Source organism: Malurus melanocephalus, unplaced genomic scaffold, assembly GCF_030028575.1.
Source record: "Malurus melanocephalus ecotype Western Australia unplaced genomic scaffold, MMel_1.1 scaffold_541, whole genome shotgun sequence".
Classification (NCBI taxonomy): Eukaryota; Metazoa; Chordata; class Aves; order Passeriformes; family Maluridae; genus Malurus; species Malurus melanocephalus.
This window is the reverse complement of record NW_026623773.1, coordinates 359,383-381,016: the sequence shown is the minus strand read 5'-3', so window position 1 is coordinate 381,016 and position 21,634 is coordinate 359,383. Positions and strand designations below refer to the sequence as shown.

The 21,634-nt window shown below is 46.9% G+C and overlaps 1 protein-coding gene across 1 annotated transcript in view; it reads left to right on the top strand.

Moving 5' to 3' along the window:
- The window catches only part of TNFSF15 (TNF superfamily member 15), a 14,246-nt gene extending 6,724 nt beyond the window's left edge, over window positions 1-7,522 (top strand). The window contains exons 3-4 of the mRNA XM_057381927.1: window positions 600-647; window positions 5,936-7,522. Coding sequence (XP_057237910.1) covers window positions 600-647; window positions 5,936-6,363 — 476 coding nt within the window. The 3' untranslated portion in view covers window positions 6,364-7,522. The remainder of the gene's footprint in view (window positions 1-599; window positions 648-5,935) is intronic.
- Window positions 7,523-21,634: the final 14,112 nt, after the last annotated feature.

Here is a 21,634-nt window from a genome sequence, read left to right as displayed (position 1 = left end):
CATTTCTAACCCCAGAGCTGTGTGAGCTGTGCAGGCACAGAGATCCCCCACAGCTCTGTGGGATCAGTGGAATCCCTCAACCAGCAAAAGCAGGGATTTGGGARCCCATTCACCCCACACTTGCCCTCTGTTTGACCTCCAGCAGTTTAGGGCGCAACCACAAAGTGCCCTGATGATGCTGCAGCAGGTCTGATATGATTGAAATTCCCTCATTTGCATTTTRTGACCTCAGGGGTGTCAGTAAACGATCACAGCAAATAATTCCCAGCTCAGACCTCTGAGAAATGGAAAGGGCTGCACACATTTAGGAAATCAGTCACCTCTCCCATTTCATTGACTCAGGAATGAGTTCTTGTGTCCCCAGAGGGTGCTGGCACTGCCCAGGCTCCCCAGGGAATGGTCCCGGCCCCGAGGCTGCCAGAGCTCCAGGAGCGTTTGGACAGCGCTGCCAGGGATGGACAGGGTGGGATTTTTGGGGTGCTGGACAGGGACAGGGGTGGGACTGGGTGATCCTGGGGGTCCCTGAGCTCAGGACATTCTGTGATTTTATTACTGAACAGCAGCAAATCTCCTCACACCATTTTCCCTTTTTCTCTCAGTTACGGACACRCTTTCCAGCGCAGAGAAGCCACGAGCTCACCTGACAGGTAATTCTCGTTCACCACTGAACTGTTTTTACAGCTGATGTTGTGGGTCAATAACCCTGGTCCACATAGCTCTGAGAGGAGCAGGTGTTGCAGGAAACAGGGGGGAAATAATGRTCAGATTTGCCTTGTTGCTCACAGCAGATTGAGATGTTGTGTCTGTGGGAAAGGGCCCCCAAAGGAGGCAGCTGACAGAAATGTCACCACTTTTCCAAGCTGTTTCCTTTATTGAACAAGCAGTGGACTGAAATAGGTGCCTGATGTCTCAGTGATCTGCTGAATCCCCTAAAAAAGGAGGGGAAGGAGCTCCAGCAAGCCCTCCTGGAGCAGGGAACTGGTGAGAATTACAAGTTTTGGAGCAAAACCAGGTCAAATAAGAGCAGTTTTATTTTCTTTTTCTGCAAGGCCTGACTCAGGCCATACACACCACATTCCTATAAAATCCCCCTCTTTTTTCAGTGAGATAATCCCTGACACCTTTCAGATCAAGCAGAGCAAGGGAACCCTCCAGGCCTTTGTGTTATGTTAGGAAGGTGCCCACCCATGGGGTGGGCTTCCATACCTTTCCAAGGTGCTTCCATACCTTTCCAAAAACTTCCAGGCCTTTCCAAGAGCTTCCATATTTTTCCAAGAGGTTTCCATGCCTTTCCAAAGAGTTATCCCACCTTTCCAAAGTGTTATCTGGCCTTTCCTGGAGGTTTCCAGGCTTTTCTAAAGGGTTTCCAGGCCTTTCCAAGTGGCTTCTAGGCCTTTCCAAAGTGTTATCCAGCCTTTCCAAAAGGTTTCCAGGCCTTTCCAAAGTCTTATCCTACCTTTCCAAAGTCTTATCCTACCTTTCCAAAGTCTTATCCTGCCTTTCCAAAGTGTTATCCTGCCTTTCCAAGATGTTTCCAGCCTTTCCAAGGGTCTGTCAGCATCCCAAAATCCCCATCTCCCCACCCCTACCCTGAGGACACTGTCCTGAGATATTCCCCATCCTCACCAGCTCCAACCCCGTGGAAAATCCAGGTATTCCCAGGGAGAAGTTCCTGTTTGGTTCTAGTGGGGATGGAGTGAGTGCCAAAGGGTTTTCCAGCTGCTCTGAGGCAATTTTTACCTCTCTGGGGTGCAGGTCCCTGCAGAGGCTTCCCCGACACCCCGAGTGTGGCCCCAGGGTGCCCTTCATGACTGGAAAAAACGCAGGAAGTGTTGGGGCTGCTTCTCACAAATCCTCCTGCAGAGCTCAATCAAAATCCACCTCCRGGGCTCAATCAATCAGCAGCTCAGGGCTGATTTATTTCCCAGAACAGTTCCTTTCCCTGATCCCCGAGCTCCTTCCTGATGCCCATCCTCGGTCCCTTCCCTTTGGCACAGGGGTTTCTTGAGCTCCAAAAGTGACTTGTCCTTGTCCAAAATCCCATATTTTCTTARGTGCAAGTTTAAAGAGCGACAGGASCAGGTTTGTTYGTGTCAGACTCTGTTTTTCCAAGTTCCTCCGACAGATCCAGAGCTTTGTGTGACTCAGAGGAGCAGCCCAAGCTCTGCTCTGCTGGTGGGAACTTCCCTGGGTTGCACAAAAGCCCAGTGGCCACAGGGAAGCACCCAAAGGTTTTCTCCAGATTTCCTCAGCCCCCATATTTACAAAAATTCCTTCATCATCATTCCCAGGCAGCCTTCCCGGGACTGTGCCTGTCCTCTTCAACATTCCATCAGGGGCTGGTCACTGTTTGACACAGAAAAGAGCGAGAAAARGGGAAAGTTGAGGGAATTTTCTCTCTCCTTTCTCTCCTTCTGGGCCATGTAGTCATCAGGGAATCCGAYATCCATCAATCTTTGACCCTTTTTTGCCTGAAGATATTCTTGGCACTGTGCCCTGCGGCAAAGAGTTTCCAAGGTTAACAGCACTTTGCAGTCAGAAAATAYTTCCTGTTATTTTTAACTTTGGGAATAATCATTTCTTGGGTTCCACCCTGATTTTGTCTTCTCAGAAATCACAACTTGTGCACAGAAAGTGTTAAAGGAATAATTATTCTCCTGATCTTTCTTACATTCCCCCACCTCAGGTGCCTGTTTCAAAGCAAAGGTGGCAGACTACAAATCCTAAATTGTAGGAAATCTCTTCCACACCTTTATTCTGTCTTTTTCAAGTTTTAGTCACATAGATTCTGCAGGTGAGAAGAGAAGGAGGGAGAGGAATGGGAATTAGCCAGAGTTCTTTGGAAACACACCACTGAATTGGCAGCAGGAGGAAAACTCCGTGTTTTGGTGTCTGTTCCTTTGTGATAATTTTTCCAGCTGCTCTTGGCCTTTTTAACTCACACTGAGAATTTTTATTTCTCCAAACTGGCATCAGGATCTGCTCTCCCTGAGTGGCTTTACCTGGTGAGGGAATGCATGAGCAATACCCAGCTCAGACTTTGCTCCATTTCCAWTTTCTCCTGTGCATTAATGTTTATTTGGGGCTTCCCCTTGCCGTGCCATTATCCCCTCTCCAGCTTATTTGGTTGGATTTGGGGTCAGGATGCAGAGCTGGGCCTGTTCCTTCTTGTCAGYTCGTGGCCCTGCATCATTTCTGCTCCCAAATAATCTTTATTAAATTCTCAGGGCAGGAACTTGAGCACCAGAGACCCTTGAGCACCACAAGGGTTTCACTGCAGGCTCCAGTCTCTTGCTGAGACTCAGAGTTGAGGATTAGGATCTCATATTGGAGAAACCCCACAAATTCAGCATGAAAAATACCCCAAATCTGATGAGTAACAGGGATTCTCCGGCAAGGGATTGAACCAAAAGGGATTTGGGAATGGAAGAAATAAGGGATGCCAGGAATTTATAGTGTGTGAGAAAACAGAAGGAAGTGGAGCAATGAATCCCTTACTAAAAGCAGGTTTTAATGACTTCAAGAATTAGCATTATAGGCGCATTTGCAGGAAGTAGAACTCCAGAATTTAGGAAATAAATCAATAGRTGAATGACAAAGTACAACTTCTGCTAGAAAAGGAGCTGTGCTGTATTGAAAAGCTCTTGTACATTCATTTTTTTTTCTCCTGACTGTTATTGAAAATTAATTAACTTGAAAATAGAGAGCATCAATAGAGGGAGATTCACCCTAAAGGGAAGGTTAAAGCTGTGAAACTTGGCTAATTCTAGACGTTAGGAACTCATGTAGCTCATTTGAGATCTTATCATATTTTATGACTAATAAAATGYATTTTATAACGAATATAAAAATTAATTGAGGAATTGAGTCTCATTGACATTTTAAATGCGTCATCCTACAAGACAGAAATATTTCACAGGCAGCTTCTGTCCAAGATTCCCCCAGAATTCCYGAGATGGAGAAGAGCCGAGGACATTTTCTGAAAATATTCTGATCTTTCCTCATCCTTCCSATCTCAAACAAGATTTCCTCTGCTCCTTGAGATGTGCTGCTCCAAACTCTTGTAAATCTTAGTGTGATCCAAAGTTCCTTGAGCTTTTCCAGGATTCAGAGCAGTCCCTAAACTGAGAGTTCAATGAGGATTGAGGCAGACCAGGAGCACTTTCACTTTTTTATTCCACTCTCTCCATATCAAAGCCCCATTGGCCCTAAATCTCATAATACTCCTGGGATTTAGCTTTCCTTGCTGCCCCAATCCCTSTCTGTCTTCCCTTTCCCAGAAACACTCTCCTCATGCACTTTGCTTCCTGGGAAAAGATCAGAAAGGATTTGGCTTTTTAGAAGCTCTAACAAAAAAAAAATGGCATTATTTGTGCTACTCAGGGAATATAAAAGGAATTGCACTCCTGACACCTTCCTGTCTCCTCATGGATTATTTATTGCTGGAAAAGAGAGGGAAATGGGTGCCACTGGGAGATGAGCACATTCCTTTTCCTGAGTCTCATTTCACCCAGGACAAACCTAAATGTTACTGACAAGGGAATTTTAAATTCTTCCTTTCCATGCATTCCATCTCCCACCTTTCCCATGCACACACACCCCTTCCCCAAACACAGAACCAAAATCAACTTTAAACATTAACACAAGCTCCTTAAAAGGGTCTCAATTCCTGCAATTCCATTCCCTCAGTCTTTTCTCAGCGTTCATCGTTCTTTTTAACACCTGGCAGAATCCTCTTGGGTTTTATCCTCTTCTTCCCACTGCTGCTGTTCCACCACAACAATTTTGTGTGGCAATCAGAAAAGAGCAGAGGTAGAAAAGACATTCCCTGCAGAAAAATGTGCAAGGGCTGAGGTTTATCCTCCTGGCTGTGCTGTGAGAAATCAAAGGGGTGGAGGAGAGGTGAAGGGAGCAGGGCAGCATCTCTGATTCTTCCCCTGCAGCCTGGGGAGCATCCTCAGCTTGGATCAGACTGGTGCTGGAGTCAGGATTGGGAAAAATACAAGACTGGGAAAAAGTCTGCAGGAATGCTGGGGTTGACTCCAGCAGACCACTGAAGGAACAAAAAAAAAAAAAGGAAAAGAGAGAGATGAGAACTATTTTAAATAGAATGTGTTGCTTTGGAATTGTACCTCTCAAAACACAGGCAGGTCTTCTAGGTTTCTGCTAAAATCTAGTGACACTGATAAACCAAAACAGTTCCACAACAGATGTCCTTGAGATCCCTCAAAGCTCGAGAAAAGGGCTGAGAAACCCCAAACCCCTGCAGGGAACAGATTTGTAGGAAGAGAAGTTCCGGTGTCTCCGTGCTTGGTGACACATCCTGGTGACCACTGTGGACTTTYTGTCTTTCTAAGAAACAGAATGGCAATGCAGCCCTCCTGCAGGGAAGGAAGGGTTAGAATTTCCTCTTAATGTCCCCAACCCTTAGGTACGAGCTCAATACAACTGTCCCAGTGCTGGTGTCAGAAAGGTTTTCACTCTGAGGTTAAGGATGAGGTTTTCACTCTGAGGTTAAGGACGAGGTTTTCACACTGAGGTTACAGATGAGGTTTTCACTCTGAGGTTAAGGTGAGGTTTTCCCTCTGGGGATGGGTGAGATGGGAAGGTAAAGCCATCTCCATCGCTTCCCAGTACCAGGAGACTGATCCTCGAGGAAGGACAGCTCATCCTTTGGGATCTGGCCCACAACCAGCACCCCAAACCCAGTTCACACTGTCAGGATCCCCAAAAGCACGCTTGGCTTTCCCTCCTGATGAATGGAAGATTCCCCTTGTCAGTCATCCTGCAGCCAATCCCCCTCATGTTTGAAGCCGTTAAATCAGACATTTCTGCCCCAGGATTTTGTTGAAATTCCTCCCCCTTCAGAGCAGGTTTGATCCTCACCCCTGATCAAACTCACCGCCCTTGCTGGGGCTCTCTCTCCCTCCCGCAGTGAAGAAGCAGGACCTGGCCAGCGCCGTGGGGACCCACCTGCCCATCCTGCAGTGGGAGGACAAGCGAGGCCTGGCTTTCACCAAGAACAACCTGAGCTACTCCAGCAACGCCCTGGTGATTCCCATCTCCGGGGACTACTACGTGTACGCGCAGGTGACCTTCCGCGGGCCCGTGGGGAGCGGCAGCAAGCCCGGGCTGCTCACCCAGATCATCACCAAGGTCACCGACAGCTACCCCGAGCCCACCCAGCTGCTGACGGGCACCAAGACCCTCAGTGAGAACAGCTCTGGTTGGTTCCAGCCCATTTACCTGGGCGCTGTGGTGTCCTTGGAGGCGGGGGACAAGCTGATGGTCAACGTGAGTGACATCAAGCTGGTGGATTACACCAAGGAGCACAAAACTTTCTTTGGGGCTTTTTTGCTGTAGGGATGTGGCAGCAGCTGGTGGGGGATTCCTCCAGGGTCGTCAYGGGGGAAATTCGTTGGATTTTGGCTTTGTGGGCGCGTGTCGGGGTGAGATCGCTGCTGTTTTCCTTCTTCTTCTTTTTCTGTGCCATCACCATCCTGCAGCTCGTTAGAGCCTTAATTTGATGGGTAGGGAAAGGTGAAGCTGTAGGTTGAAGTGGAATAACACCCCCCAAAAAAAAATTCCCAGCAAAAACCAACCAAAAAAACCCAAACAAAAAAACGGACCAAAAAAACCCAAACAAAAAAACGGACCAAAAAAACCCTCCAAACACAAAAAACAAATCAAAAAACCCTACAAAAAAGATGAAAAAAGAAAAACACAACCAAAAACACCTCAGAAAATTCCAGCAAAATAAATATGAAAGGAAAAAAAAACACCCAGAACAAACCAATAAAAAAACCCTCACAAAAAAAAACAACAAAAACCAAAAACACTACCAAAAAATAAAATTCCAACAAAACAAAAGAAAAAGGGTTCAAAAAAACCCAGAACAAAAAGAAAAAGTAAATTCAAACCATAAAAATGAAACTCATATTGGAGGGGGGAAAAAAATGTATTTTTGAAAGTAAAAGTTGAAAGTTCTTCAAAAGTTTGTAAGCTAAGGAGGAGCGGTTTATACCTGYGGGTGGGAATGTTGACCTTGAATGTTGAGCTAGGCCATGCCACTAATTCTACCTTCACTGTACAATTTCCACAATTCAAAAAAAAACAAACAAAAAAAAGGTTTTGAGCATTATCCAGCATTCCAGTATAGTTTTGCATGACCCTTCTTCAGATTCTCAGTTCTATAAGACAATTATTCCTCATMATTTCCTTTTTAATAGATTTACTCAGTACTTTGCACTAACACAAAGCTCAGGTTAACAATCAACTGCTTAATTAWTCCCTTCCAACTTCCCTGTAAAGTAGATTAAAATTATATCTTGTGCTTTGCAGAAGCAACTTGAGATTTTTGGTTTTTCCAAAAAAAAAAAAAAAAAATTGTTTACAGCTCTCTAAGTCCATATACAGCCTCAAAATGTTCTGGAAAAGCTCTTGGGAACACACACAGACACTTTCTGTTTTAGCATGAAAGTGGAATTTCCCTCCAGGTCCTACTTTTGGGAAAAAAACAAAAAAAAAACAAAAAAAAACCACGGCAGAGAGAGCCACAGAACAAAATTTTTCACACTTTTAAACCAGACACCAAAATTTTGGGAGAAATCCTCTGCAATATTTTGCTTTCCTTTATGTTTCATGTAAAGCAAGTGCAGCTAAAAAATCCCTGTCTTGGTGCTCCAGACACTGCTGATGGTGGCCCCCTGACCCCAAGGGACTGCCCAGCCTTGCCCTGTGGTGAAGGGTGGCCACCACTTGTCCACAGATGAGGTCAAAAGACCCAAAGGCACAATCCTGGTGTGCCAAGTGTGGAGCTCAGGAGTGTTTCACTTCCCACCTTGCACTTATTCATTTCCTCAGATCTGTCTCTCAGGGAAATTCCCATTTTTCCTCCCCTCCTGCAGCAAACACATCTCTAGATCATGATCTCATGGAATTGGGTTTCACGCTCTGAACAGCCCTAAGGTCTCACCCATCACCCAACCACCAGGCTCTCCTCTCTGCAGCTCTTTCCTCCTCGAATTCCCTCAATTTTTCCACTTCTTGCTCAGAAATGACAACAAGGCTCTGTTGCCTAAGCTGATGTTTCACCCTAAGCCGTGGTGGAGCCCAAATTCTACCCATTAACGCTGGGGAGATGCTGAGATGGGGAATCATGGGGGCAGGAGTTTTATCTGAAGAGCTGATCTGGGCAGAGGTTTTTGAGTGGAGACAGCCCCGTGTGTGATCCTGCAGCCAGCTTGGTCATGGGAAACCTCTTCCCATCAGGACACCCKTTACTGCCCTGGGAAAATCTGTTTGGGCTGACAGGGAGAAGGCAGGGGAAGAGCAGAGAGAGAAACAAAGGAGATTGGGGAGGAGCTGGGAAGGTCCAGACACCACCAGGGTCTCTGAGTCTCYGTGTTTTGGGGTGAGGACCTTCCTGCAGCCATCAAAACTGGCAGGTCTTTTGGGCCAAATCATCTCAGCAAAGGTGGCTTTCTGCCCGTTCTTCCCTGTCCTGCAATTCCTGGATCCCATAGTCTCAGTGCTCCCCATTTGATCTCCAGAGCCCGCTTTAAGCCCATCACAACACCCAGGAGTTTGCTGTCCTGCTTTCTTCCCCTCTGTGGGTGTCTTCTTGCCCCCAGATTTTCCTCGAGTCTCATCACTGGGTGCTGGCCCTGGCACAGCCCTGCCCATCTGGGGACCTTGACAAAGCCCCTGCATCAAAACCTCAYCCCARTTCRCCCTCCCATCCTCCCTTTGATCCATTTTTAATTTCCCCCACATCCCCATCTCAGCTGTCCTCTTGATCCTTGGTTCCTCCCTGACCATGTCCTTTAGGTGTCAGGACATTTCTTCACCCAAATGTCATTTTTTACACTCAATTTCTCAGTTAACAAACAAAACTGTCATCTCAAAATAGCTTCAGGTGGGAAAAAATGAATTTAATGATCCTGTAGAGATGGAAACACTCTGAGTCTGTCTTTATGATCCTGATAATTTCCATATTTTGGTCCTTACTCCCATTTTCTCCACCTGCTCTCCACCTTCTCACCCATTTTTTTTAAGCTGAGCCCGGAGCAGTTATTCCCCAATTATCCATTCCATGCTCAGCACACACGACCTCAGCCTCGTTCATCCTCAGAAAGGGGTTCAGGTCATGCAGTTCCTTTTCAGGGCTCTTCTTCCTGCTCAAAAACCTCCCCACCACGGCAAAATCTGCTGAAATCCCACACTCTTGCCACTTCAAAATAATTCCCTGTGAAATAATTCCCCAAGACTTTCCATGTCTCAGATTTTCTGAAGTGTTCCCTCAACACCTCATTCTGAGTCCTTTGATCCTTTCATTGTGTGCCCAAAAAGAGATTTAAACTCATAAAACCACAAAATCTGCAGCTTTTGRATGATGTAGAGCACTTCAGATGACCAGCCTATGAAATAGCATGGTCAGTCTCATAAAGGAAATTTTAAAAGTGATTTTCCAAGACGGAAAAGCAGCCAGGCAGGAAAGCTTCTGCAAAGCGCAAAATAGGARGAATTTGCTTTGTCCTTGGAGAAAATTGGAGGGGAAATTCTGTTTATTTTGGGGTAATTGCAGCAATTCAGAGAGCTTCTCTTTTCTGATTGTTCTGAGGGCACAAGGCAATCCATGAATGCTGGATCCAGAGATGTCATGGCTCAATCYTGGTGTGCTGAATGATGGGAATTGTGAGGGCCAGGGGAGATGAGTGGGAAATTCAATCAAAGGGCTTTCTGTGGGATATCCACACATGGACATGCATTTATTTTTGTGGATATTCCATAGAAATTCCAGTAACCCCGTTGCCAATAATGAGCCTTTTCTAGCACATAATTTGCATCTGCTGCACACTAAAGATGAATTTCACCAGCAAAAYGCTGCAGCTCCATTCCAGGAGTGATTCTCCCGATCCATTTTCCGTAAAAATATTTATTTTAGTCCAGTTAAGAGCTTTTGCACCCAGCTTCGAGCACATTTAGCACACATTTTATAGGACATAAACCAATATATGTGGCATTACTTGTTTTAAAGTGGTGCAGATATATTGATCCCCACACGTATCCCTGTGGAAATTCTCTTTTTTCCCCTTTTTTTCCCCTTTTCAGTGCTAATAATGTTATGTGACAATGTGCTAATAATTTTATGTGACAGTGACCAGCACATAAAATAAGTGTTCAGGGACTGGTTTGGACCCTGTTTTATCTCAGATATTCCTCCACAGAACTCAAAGACGTAAAGTCACTGAAGTGACTTAAGTCAAGCCTAAAGGGAAAAATCTCCAACAGACTGAACCTAAAAACTGTGGATTCTCAGATTATTTTTTTTAAAAAAAGCTAAACAAGGACACAAGCGTTCTCACAAATTTGTGTCTGTTAAATTAGAAATGTAAAGCATTTCTGGAGATGCAGAAATGCACAGGCATCAGCATTTTTAATGAAATGAGAAGCTGATGAAATCTGGTCATGGGAAGCAGTGACCTTAAAGTCTGTGATCAAGCTGAGCATGTGCTTTGCTTCGGGTGGCTGTGAAACTAAAACCATGTTCAGGAAAAAAAAAATATGGAAGAAAAAAGGGTGAAATAGGCAGCTCGGGCTAAATAAGGTAAAACATATGATTTCAGGTTTTGACCCTTCCATTTCTTAGGAAAAAGAACTCGAAAGCACTTTTCAGAACAAAACCACTGAAAGAAGAAGTATCAAATTGTTATTATTTTTTAACGACTGTCGAAATATTTGCGACTTTAGGAGTCGTCTTCTTCCCTAATCTCTTTCATCCCCCAAAAAACTAACACTAAGCACAACCCAAATTCATAAATAAGTTCATTGCCTACCACTTCCTTTTCCCTTTCAGACTAAATATTTATAAATAAGCATTAACTTTCTCTCCATGTACATGCAGAAGTGAATTTTAACCAAGGTGTAAAGAAAACAGCTCCAATCCTGCCAGCATTTCTTTGTACTGAATGTGACCCTGAGGGGGATCGTGGTGAAACCCAGCTCCTTTTTGGTGGAAGGGAGGAATAAAATCTGAATTCCTCCAATTAGAAGGGCATTGAAAGCTTTAATTGTGTTTATGCTCAGCTCCATCACGGTTTGGAGCGATTTTCCAAATTGAGGAGTGCTTTCAGGGACCATCCAGCACAGGGCTGTTGGCAGGATCAGTGCCTAAGGGTGTCAAACATCCCCCAAATCACCAAAAAGAGATGATTTTGGATGTGACAGGGCAGGGGATGTGATGAGCACACCCCTCTACAAACCCAGACCAAGCCCATTTAGGAATTTGCTTGAAATTTTCAASGCAGCATTCCAGAATTTTAAAGGAACTCTGGTTTTTCCACCCCACTATGGCACGACTGACCACCCTGCCCCTTGTGTTATTTACCTTCTGAGTGGCCCATCATTTCAGCTGAGAAATGAGGAGAGAATTCRTTCTTTAGAAGAATCAGAAACTGTCAAGGATCTTTGCCCAGATGTGGGTGTTACACACCAGTAATAGCATTTCGCTATTGTAAGGGATTTTCTAGAAGGGATTGTATTTTGTCTTGTGCCTCAGCACTGAGATGTATCTTTCCCACAAGAACTGACTTCTTTATTTTTTTTGCCAAGTTTTATGATAATAAAAATGCAACTTAACAAATGTGACCGATTTTGATCCTGGTCCCTTTCCCAAAACACTAATCACAWTTAAGAGTGACCACAGCAGCCAGGTGCTGCTGATGTATAAAAACCTCAAGTTTTATTGTGTGTAAATGTATGAATAATCATTATTTTAYGGAGTTAGAGGTCCTTCATTAGAGTGAATTGGGGTCCCAATGCTCCCCTGGGAATTCAGAGACACTCGCACTTCAAAAAACGGACACAAAAACACCTCAGCATTTTGGGAATTAGATATTCCCAACTGCTCAGATCCTGGCTGAACAGGAAATTCCTAACCTGGAAATTGTGGCCAAAAGAGTCAAAATCCTGTCTGAAGGCAGCAGAGCTCTGGACACCCCTGACCCTTTTAACAGAACAGCAGCATCCCCTGGATATTCATTCCTTATCCTGGCTGCTGTTATCTTTCTTATCTTAATTCCTCTCCTGCCAAAAATGCAAATTCTTGTCTTTCCACCAGCAAAACTGAAAAACATTCCCCCATTTGCCATAATATTTTATATTCCCCAAATTTATTTTGTTTTCCCAGCTTGAACTCAGGGTACCCCATTTAAATTGCTCCAGGAGAGGTTTCTGGTGAAGGGCTCTGTGCCCTGGCTCTGGGAGGGTTTTCACTGGAACACTCTGATGGAGGATRTTTGTTTTCCCTGTTTTCCATGCACCTGCAAATCCCTGGGAGGTTTTGTTAACAGCCTCTGTAGATCAGMCAGGAGTTAATTAGACAGTGGGAATCAGGCTGCTTTCCCCTGTGCCACCAAAAAGATGTTATTTGCTGTTGTGTTTTTGTTATTTTTTWAAAAAAATCCAATATCTACCTCACATTTAGCAAAAGCAAACCAGAATTTTATTATTATTATTTTCTATTTTAACTTGAGCAGAGCAGAATTCAGTTTCACTGCCATTTTAACCCATGCTTTGCACACTTAGGGTAAAAACTTGAGATTCTTTTGTGGTCTGAACACACTGGCACGTGAGTGTGAGCACTGTGCTCACAAAATAAGCCAAAATAAGCATTTTGGCGTATTTTAATCATATCAAAGGTGCCTCGATGAATCTCCAGGCTCCCTCTCGAGGGTGGAGGGGAAGGATGAGAGAGCCAGGGGAGGTGGGGATGATGGAGGTGCTTCTCTCCCAGGCTCCAGAGGGGTTTTTCTGGGTAAAAAATAACCCAAGCACTCAGTAAAAGTGAGAACCCCGCTGTTCTCCTGCTCTGGGGTGGGTGRGTGAATCTTCCCTGCTGCTCTGGGGGCAGAACTCTTACGGGGTTTGGGGTTAAATGCRCACACAGACACTGATCCTGAGGGATGGGTGAGCTTCACTCTCATCCTACAAAGTCACTCCATGAAATTCATCCTCTAGAGCAGGACACTGCTGCGGGATTTGAACATTCCCAGCTCTCCCCTGTCCAACCACAACCTCCTCTCCCTGGGATGCCCAACCACAGCTGGACTGAGCCCTCTCAGCTCTGCCCTTGCATGAGGACCCCATTTCCCAGCTGGGAACGGGATCCCAGTGAACACATCCACTTTGGGGGTTTCCTTTGGCAGGGCTTTGTCCTGTGGAGGATGGAGCACGAGCTGAGATGAAASGAAGTGATTTGCCCTCCCAGAAAGGTCCAACACTATAAATATCCCAGCTGCTGGACAGGGATTTGTCTTCCAGCAGCACCCAGAGAGGTTCCCAAAGGAAACCAGAGCTCYACGCTCCATTTCTTTGCAAGCCTGCTGCCAGTGCTGGGTCCAATTCCCTCCCCGAGTGTGAACTTTGTGCTGAAGCTTCCAAATTTCCGTTTCCCTGGGAGTGTTGTTGTTAAATCCCTTGGAATGACATGAAAGGCATTTTCTGGGAGATCATAACCCCGTTTATTAGGCAGCATAAGTCAGCGGTGTTAGGGTTTGGGGTTTCTTTTTTCTGAATTATGAACTAAAATAGCTTCCTAGCTGCTCTCATTCCTGCACAAATCTCCTTCTGTTCCGCCATTAAATGTAGAGTTTTATATTAAAACGTCAAAAAAAAAGGCACTGAAAATGTTTGCTGCATATTTATTGGTACTGTACATAGAGATGTCTTAATTTTATGGATGAGAAACTGTAAAATTCACCGTATAAAGTTTAGATCGATTATACTCGATGCTGTTTCTTTGGGAAATTAGGTTTATAGATGGTTCTTTAAAATGTACTTTGTGTCTTAAAGCAAAAAAAAAAATAAAATTAATTGGATTCATATTTATTCCTGAGCTGTTTTCTATTCTAACAAGCACCCACCAAGTGCTCAGTTCACAGCTGGGAAGGGCAGAYATTTCCCCATGTCAGAGTTTATTGTGTGTTAGGGTTGGGGTTTTTTTTAATAAAAACCATTAATTCCATTCAGAATACACACAGAAAATTATTAATGCTGGCATTTAAAGAGCAGTGAAATTAAACCCTATTCATGTGAGGACAAGGTTCAGACATTTCCACAAGTCTTTAAGGGCTTTAGAGGATTTTGTCTCATCTGATCGAGTAATTTTCAATTCCACAAGTTACATTTTTAGTCTCTGGACAAAACTAAATCTCACCTTCATTTTTAAGGGTGTGTAAGTCTCATTGACAACATTCCCTCCAAAAAAAAAAACCCCAAAAAACAGTGCATCCCAAAGATAATTACYCTGCTTTTGAATGAAAATCTCCCATTCAACTGCTTTTGACTCAACAATAAGAAGATTATTTAGTAAAACCTCGCCGTGTTTTGGGATTTCTTTAGAATCTTGGAACACCGGAACAGAACGGGGTTTATGATTCAGAAAATAAGCCTTAATGGGGATTAACCAAATTGCTCATTCTCATAATGAGCTCCATTTGGCCAACCCCATAAATTGCTATTTCTGTAAATACAAAAAAAAAAACCAAAACAAAAAAGAAGTAACAAAACCCAAACCAAACAAAATAAAACAAAATAAATAGAAAACAAAGGAAAATATTAATTCTGTTTTCCACAATAACAGATTTTGCTGATAGGTGTCAGCTAAAGGAACAGGGGTGGCTCYAACCTGGAATTTGGGTGTCAGTCTGGATTCTTCCAGAGCCTAACACTGATGGGTTTTGTCTGTCAGGGGCCATCTCCCTTCCCCAGTTAATTCCAGAGGTTTTAGAAGCTGGAATCACACCCTGACCCTCATTTTGGAGCTGATCCTGAGCCTGTTTGGGTGACAAGATATTTGTAGCCCCCCAAAAMATCAGCTCAGCATTTCCCTGAAATCAGCTCCCTTGGGCCCCATTCAGCAGYGGCACAAAACACCTTCCCTTCCTTATTAATGAGAATAAACTGATTAATTAAACCCAAGAGCACTGCCAGGAGGGGAAGGGGCACGGCCCAGACTGAAAGGCTCAGCAGCATCCCCCAGGAGTGAGCTCATCCCGCAGACAGGATACAGAGGCACATTCCTGCAATGATCCAGCAAGACACCACCAGGCAAAACCTCTGCCAGGGCACGACCACGGGGGAAATCACACCAAAACCCAGCTTTGCTCGCTGCATTTCCCTTCCCCCAGCAGGGAAATCCTTCCAAAGGGGCACCGCTGGTGGCCCAGCCCTTCAGCAGGATGACTTCACTGGGGGAAGAAAAGGAAGTGGGACATCTGTATGGAAATCAGGGGAATCTCTAGAGCAAAAACAGGGAGATGTGAAACTGCTTTTTGGTCTAGGAGTGGGGCAGTTTCTCTCTGCTGCCAAATAATCTGGTGAGAAAGTAGAAAATGGGCAAAATTCCATTTTTTTCCATTTCCACTGGAASCACGCAGCCCCTGAGGCTCTCACTGCCCACACATGGTGGCAGCTCTTTGGTTTCCTTCCAGAATTGTTCCCTTTATAACACACTAATAGAGGAGATGAGGTAAGGGGGATGGAAAAGGAGCTTTTCTTCCCCCCTTGGCTGCAGCCAATGCTCCCAGAAGATAAAAGCACAGGACCCATCCATTTATCACCTTTTGGCCAATGGCACCCTGGCCTGGATCAAGGATGGAGTGACCAGTGGGACCAGGACAGTCCCTGTCCCCCTGACTGGGCACTGCTGAAGCACCTCGAGGGCTGTGTCCAGTTTGGGGTTCTTCAAGAGGGACATGGAGAGTCTGGAGCGAGTCCAGGGAAGGGAACGGGGCTGGGGAAGGGTCTGGAGCCCCAGGAGGGGCTGAGGGAGCTGAAAAGGGGCTCAGCCTGGAGCAAAGGGGGATCAGGGGCGACCTTGTGGCTCTGCACAACTCCCTGACAGGAGGGGACAGCCGGGGGGGTCGGGCTCTGCTCCAGGGAACAGGGACAGGAGGAGAGGGAACGGCCTCAGGMTGGGCTGGGGAGGGGCAGGRGGGACAKCAGCAGGAATTTCCCCATGGAAAGGGTGSTCAGGGATTGGSAGGGGCTGCCCAGGGAGGTTTGGAGTGCCCATCCCTGGAGGTGGCACTGAGTGCTCKGGGCTGGTGACAAGGTGGGGATCAACCACAGCTTGGAYTCRATGACCTTGGAGGTCTTTCCCAACTTGAATAATTCTGTGATTATTGACCCTCTATGCTCATAGAGTTCACCATTTATTCATTGGGCAGCTTCTGTTGAGCAAATCTCTTTTTCCTTATGCCAGTTCCAAATCCCAATCTCAGTTTCCAGAAGACCTTTACACACCCACCCAAAGCCAAGTGTGCAATCACAAACCCTTTTTTTGGCAAGCATAGCTCACTCTGAGAGGATTTTCTTGCCTCAGTGGTGCTTCACAGGGTCAGACTTTTGGGCTGCAATCGTAGTAATGACACCACAGTTGTTTAAAGAGGTTTTTTTTTAACTTTATTTATCCTTGTGGCAGGTTCCCAGGATGTTCCTGAGCAAATCCCCACTATTTTTATATGGTTGGGTATAGATGAGTTGCTCACACTTGCAGCAGGGAATTTCCGTGTCCTTCCTTCCCAGAGAAGTCTGACAGCATCRCTGGGTGGATCTCCCAAAGGATGAGGCAAACTGCCCAACTCCATCGACTCCTGCCCTGTTCATCCCGGAAAACCCCMAAGGATCACACTCGGGCTGAGCATGGCTGCATTCCACCCTTTTCCTCGATTTTCCACTCCCTTTCCTTCCATTTTCCATAACCCAGGTCGGATCCCAGCTCAGAGCAAATGCCCACTCAGAGCAAAGGACACCCCAGAAAGGGTTTTTGGCCACCCCAGGCAGTTTTGAGCTGGGCCATTTCTCCCCCTTCCCTTGAAGCAGGTACCAGCAAAACTCCAAGAGCTAAAACTCAGTGTCTGGATTTCATAATTAATGGGTTTAAGCCCATCTTTGGGTAGGATAAAACCAAGAATTCCTGTTTTGGGACTGTGGCCCCTCGAGAAAAATCTCTGCTCAGTTTTCTCTCTATGATCCCTGCACAAATTGCTGCATTCCCAGGTTCCCAAGGTCCCTCTGCTCCCACACAGGACAGCTTTCCTTTGCAGCTGATAAAAATTAGATTATTTTACTTTCATTTTACATTAGGGCCTGTTTGATGTCAGATCAAGTGGAAAGTAATCAGGTTAATTTAGGTTAATTTTTCCACAGTTTGGAAATGAGGAGATTAACAAGCTCAGCTCAAGCTTCACTGAGGACACCCATTCCTCTCTGAGGGGTTCTGAGAGCCTTTGCCAACCTCAGGAATTGCTACCCAACATCTGGGAACATTCCACCTCCAGTGGCTTTTCCCAGTTTGTGGGAAAGCAACTTTTTGCCACTCGGAGCCAAAAACCCCTCCAAGAATATTTTAACCTGCTACAAGTGCAGTCCTGGAAGTGGGCAGCTCAGAATTCATCTCCAAAAACACCACTTGGGCCACGGCAGAGTTTGGTGTGAGGAGACAGTGGATTTAACAGGAAAGTCTTTCCTGGGGAATGTTTTTCCACTCCAAACAAAGGTTTGCTCTGGACATCCCTGGGGATAGGCAGGGATCCCACAGAGCCCTGGCTGCTCTGGCACCAAGGGTCCCTGGGTGTCCTCTGCCAGGCAGTCCTGGGGTATCCATCCCGTGTTTCCCAACCAGCCTGCTGGCATTCACCCAGTAATCAAAGACTGAAAACCTTTAAAAACATCGGGAACATCCTAAAATATCAGGCCAGTGGCCCATCGAGGCCAGGACTTGGACAACAGTGGCTGAAGGTGCTGTGTGAGGAGCACAGAGAGCTCTGAGGACCCTTTGCKTCATTTTGKCTGGTTTTAATTATGAMCCAGACACRGTTAAGGGGATAAAAGGGTTTTACCTCAGGATTTAATGGGATCCCAGGTGCACAATTYRATGGAAAACCCACACTGCACATTTGACACACACAGAAGTTTTATAGAATTCACAAATCAGCATATCTATTTAGGATTCTCCAATGAGAAATTCAACAAATGTCCCCCTAAAGATTCATCCCCAAAATGAGGTCAGTTTATACAACATGTTCCAGAGAGAAGSCTCGACCAAGGTTGGAACCTCAAATTTGAGATAGCACAGGGCACACATCCTTTAATGAGGATGTTTGGTCTTTCTGTCTGGCAGAACCCCAAAACTGAGCTGGAATATCAGGCTACAGGAACTATCAGCATGMAGGCTAAGGGTACAAGGGACTAGTAAAGGGTACAGAATATTTAAAAGGGTATATAAAATATGTAAACGGGTACATAAAAGGAAAGGCAAAAATCATCAGGCATCAATTTCCCCCTGTCCTGTGTCATCCACTCTCCCACCTGCCACAGCAACGATTCCAAAGGGCACAGCCAGGGGAGGGCAATGGGGCTGGGAAAGGCTTGGAACACAAACCCTGTGAGGAACGGCTGAGGGAGCTGGGGGTGTTGAGCCTGGAGAAAAGGAGGCTCAGGGGTGACCTCATTGCTCTCCACAGCTCCCTGAAAGGGGCTGTGGGCAGGGGGGTCGGGCTCTTCTCCCAGGTAACAACCACAGAACAAGAAGACATAGCCTTGAGCTGAGCCAAGGGAAGTTTAGGTGAGGTTAGAAAAAAAAAAAAACTTCATTGAAAGGGTGATCACATACTGGAATTGTGTACCCAAGGAGGTGGTGGAGTCACCATCCCTTGATGTGTTTACAAACAGCCTGGACGTGGCACTCAGTGCCGTGGTTTGGTTGATGAGGAGCTGTTGGGTCACACATTGGACTTGATGATGTTGAAGGTCTCATCCAGCCTGGTTCATTCTGTCACCCACACCTCTTCCCCTGGTATTGAACTCCCAGTTAACAGCCTCRTCTCTTCCTAAACAAGCTGACTTGATCTTGTTTGTTCCTCCAGCTTCCTGCCACAGATTCCTTGAATTCTTTATCCWCTGTGTGAGAAYGTCTCACCTGTTCCAACCTGAAGAYGGGAGGAGCCCTCAAGGCTGGGGCTGCAGCCCTCAGCTGGAGCTCAGGAGGCTTTGGGATCAGCCTGGGACAGGCTCTCKGTGTTGGCTGGAGCTCTGGAACATGCCAGCCGCGTGTCAGCACGCGTGTTCTCYGTTGTTCATCACTCAGCAGCCTGTGCCCGTGACAGGAACCTCCTCAGAGCCACCACGAACCYTCTCTCCTMTGTRCACACACAGGGGCCAAGCTGTTCATCCTCTCGGGTGCCAGATCCATCCTGGAGCTGCAGGAGGCTGCAGGAATGCCAATAATCCCCAGCCTTGGCTCCCTGTGCTGCCTGGGGCCATCCCCAGTGAGCAGCCCTGGGTCACAGGGGGACACTGGGACACCCTCAGGGATGAGTAAGGGACAGCATCAGCCAGCTCCAGACTCGGATAAATGCCACTGAACAAGATATTTCCCCTCACCCTGCCATGCCCCCACTGCTGTGTCATTAATCTCTGCTCTGGGAGGCACAGAGAAAACAGACATCAGCCAGGACATCGCTTTCCTGTCACCACTCACCCCTTTGGTGGCTTTCCCAACAAAAATAAATATTCCTGACTTGCTTTGCCTTGTTCCCTGCTCCCAGAGCCAGGGAGAGCTGGGAGCCCACCCAGTTCTTGGAGAGGCAGCTCCAAGAATTGGGGAGGAGCGTGGCAGGAGCTGCTCCCAGGCTCCAAGAACGCCAGCAGCGGGCTGGGCCAGCAGAGCCACAGCTCCTCAGCCCATCGAGGCTCCAAGAAAGCCTTTGGCTGCAGCAGCAAAGCCCTCGCTCCAGTTCAGAGGCACACGAGGCAGGAAATATCCCAGACATGAGCCTGGGCTGTTGTGGGGCTTCAATGGGTTTGATTTGGGTATTTGAGGGAGCCAGGATGGACTAAGCCGTTATTAAAAAAAAAAAAAAAATTAAATAGATGATCAGAAGCAGAGTCTCTCAGCTTCCCTCACAACCACCCCAAATTGTGCATGAACACAGGATGGTTTGGGTTGGAAAGGATCTTAAAGCCCAGCCCATGCACCCCTGCCAGGGACACCTCCCACTGTCCCAGAGTGCCCCAATGTCCAGCCTGGCCTTGGGCACTGCCAGGGATCCAGGGGYAGCCACAGCTTCTCTGGGCACCCTGTGCCAGGGCCTGCCCACCCTCACAGGGAACAATTCCTGCCCAATATCCCATCCATCCCTGTCCCCTGTCAGATTGAAGCCATTCCTGTGTCCTGTCCCTCCATCCCTTGGCCCCAGTCCCTCTCCAGCTCTCCTGGAGTCCCTTCAGGCCCTGCAAGGGGCTCTGAGCTCTCCCTGGAGCCTTCTCCTCTCCAGGTGAGCACCCCCAGCTCTCCCAGCTCCAGAGCAGAGGGGGCTCAGCCTCAGTTTCCCTCTGTACCTTCAGGGATCAGCACATCCAGAGCCCCCGAGATCCCAAAACACCTCCTGCAGACCCCCCCTCCAGGGCAACAACACCCCAACACAACCCCCCTTCACATTCCCCTGCACTGCAGCTGCAGCAAGGCTCATGGGGTCAATTAGCTCTCATTAATGGGGYCAATTAGCTCTCATTAACACCTTTTCCAGAGCAGGTGCCACCCCCTGCCAGCCCCTGGGCTSTGTCCCTGCCCTGGCAGGAYTCCCCCAGCTCAGCACAGCTCTGCTCTGCCCCTTCCTCTCCAGGAAACAGAAGGATGACAAAACCCCACTGAAATCCTGAACTCTCCACGTTCTCCTGAGGATCCAGGATTACTCTCTTCCATGGCAAAGCTCAGCCTCCAAGCCCCATCAATCCAGCTCCCCTTCCCTCGATTGCCTTTCTGCCTCCCTGCTGGTTCTGATCTGGGTGAGGTGACAAAGAAGCTGCCAGGACACCTCTGCACCGTCCTTGGGAATGCTGCCCTGATCCCACCCACGGGTGGAAAAGGCTCTCCCTGCACAAGCGACCCCCCTGCTCTCACCAGGAATATTTACTGCCTACTCTGAAAAAATACTGGAATTTRTTCCTTGTTTCCTCCTCCTTTCCAGCCTTCACTTTGGGTATCCAAGGGCCTAAAGCAGCAGCCTGTAAGAGGGCCAAACTCCAATCTCTGATCCATGACAAATGGAATCAGTTATCGAGAACGATTTCCAAACATCCTTGTCTGCTCTGATGCAGCCACACCAAATATTCCCGGTTTTCTTAGAAATTACGGTTGCGTTCCCAGAAAATCRGGATCTTTCCTGGCTGATGACTCGGGGGAGGTCCTGCTTGAGCCAGGCGACATCAAAAGAGGGTTGGAGGCTCCCGGGTGTATTTATCCCTGTAACATTCCTGGGAGATGGGGAAAGTCCGATTTTGCAAATGGGGAACCTGGGGGCCATTAAATGACTGGCTGGAGTCACACAGGAAATTTGTGGTGGGGGAAGAAAAAGGAACCAGAGAGGTCTTCCCAGGTCCCCTGACCTGCTGTCCATCCCCTGGCGTGGGCTCCTGGCCGGGGTCACAGAGCCTGGCTGGAATTTCCCCTCCTCCAGAGCTGGGTYGGGTGGACACTGCTGTCACCCTGCCCTGGGCTGTCCATCCACCCCCTCCAGCCACCAACAGCATCCCTGGAGGGGACAGGAGGTGAAGGAGCCCAGGAAAA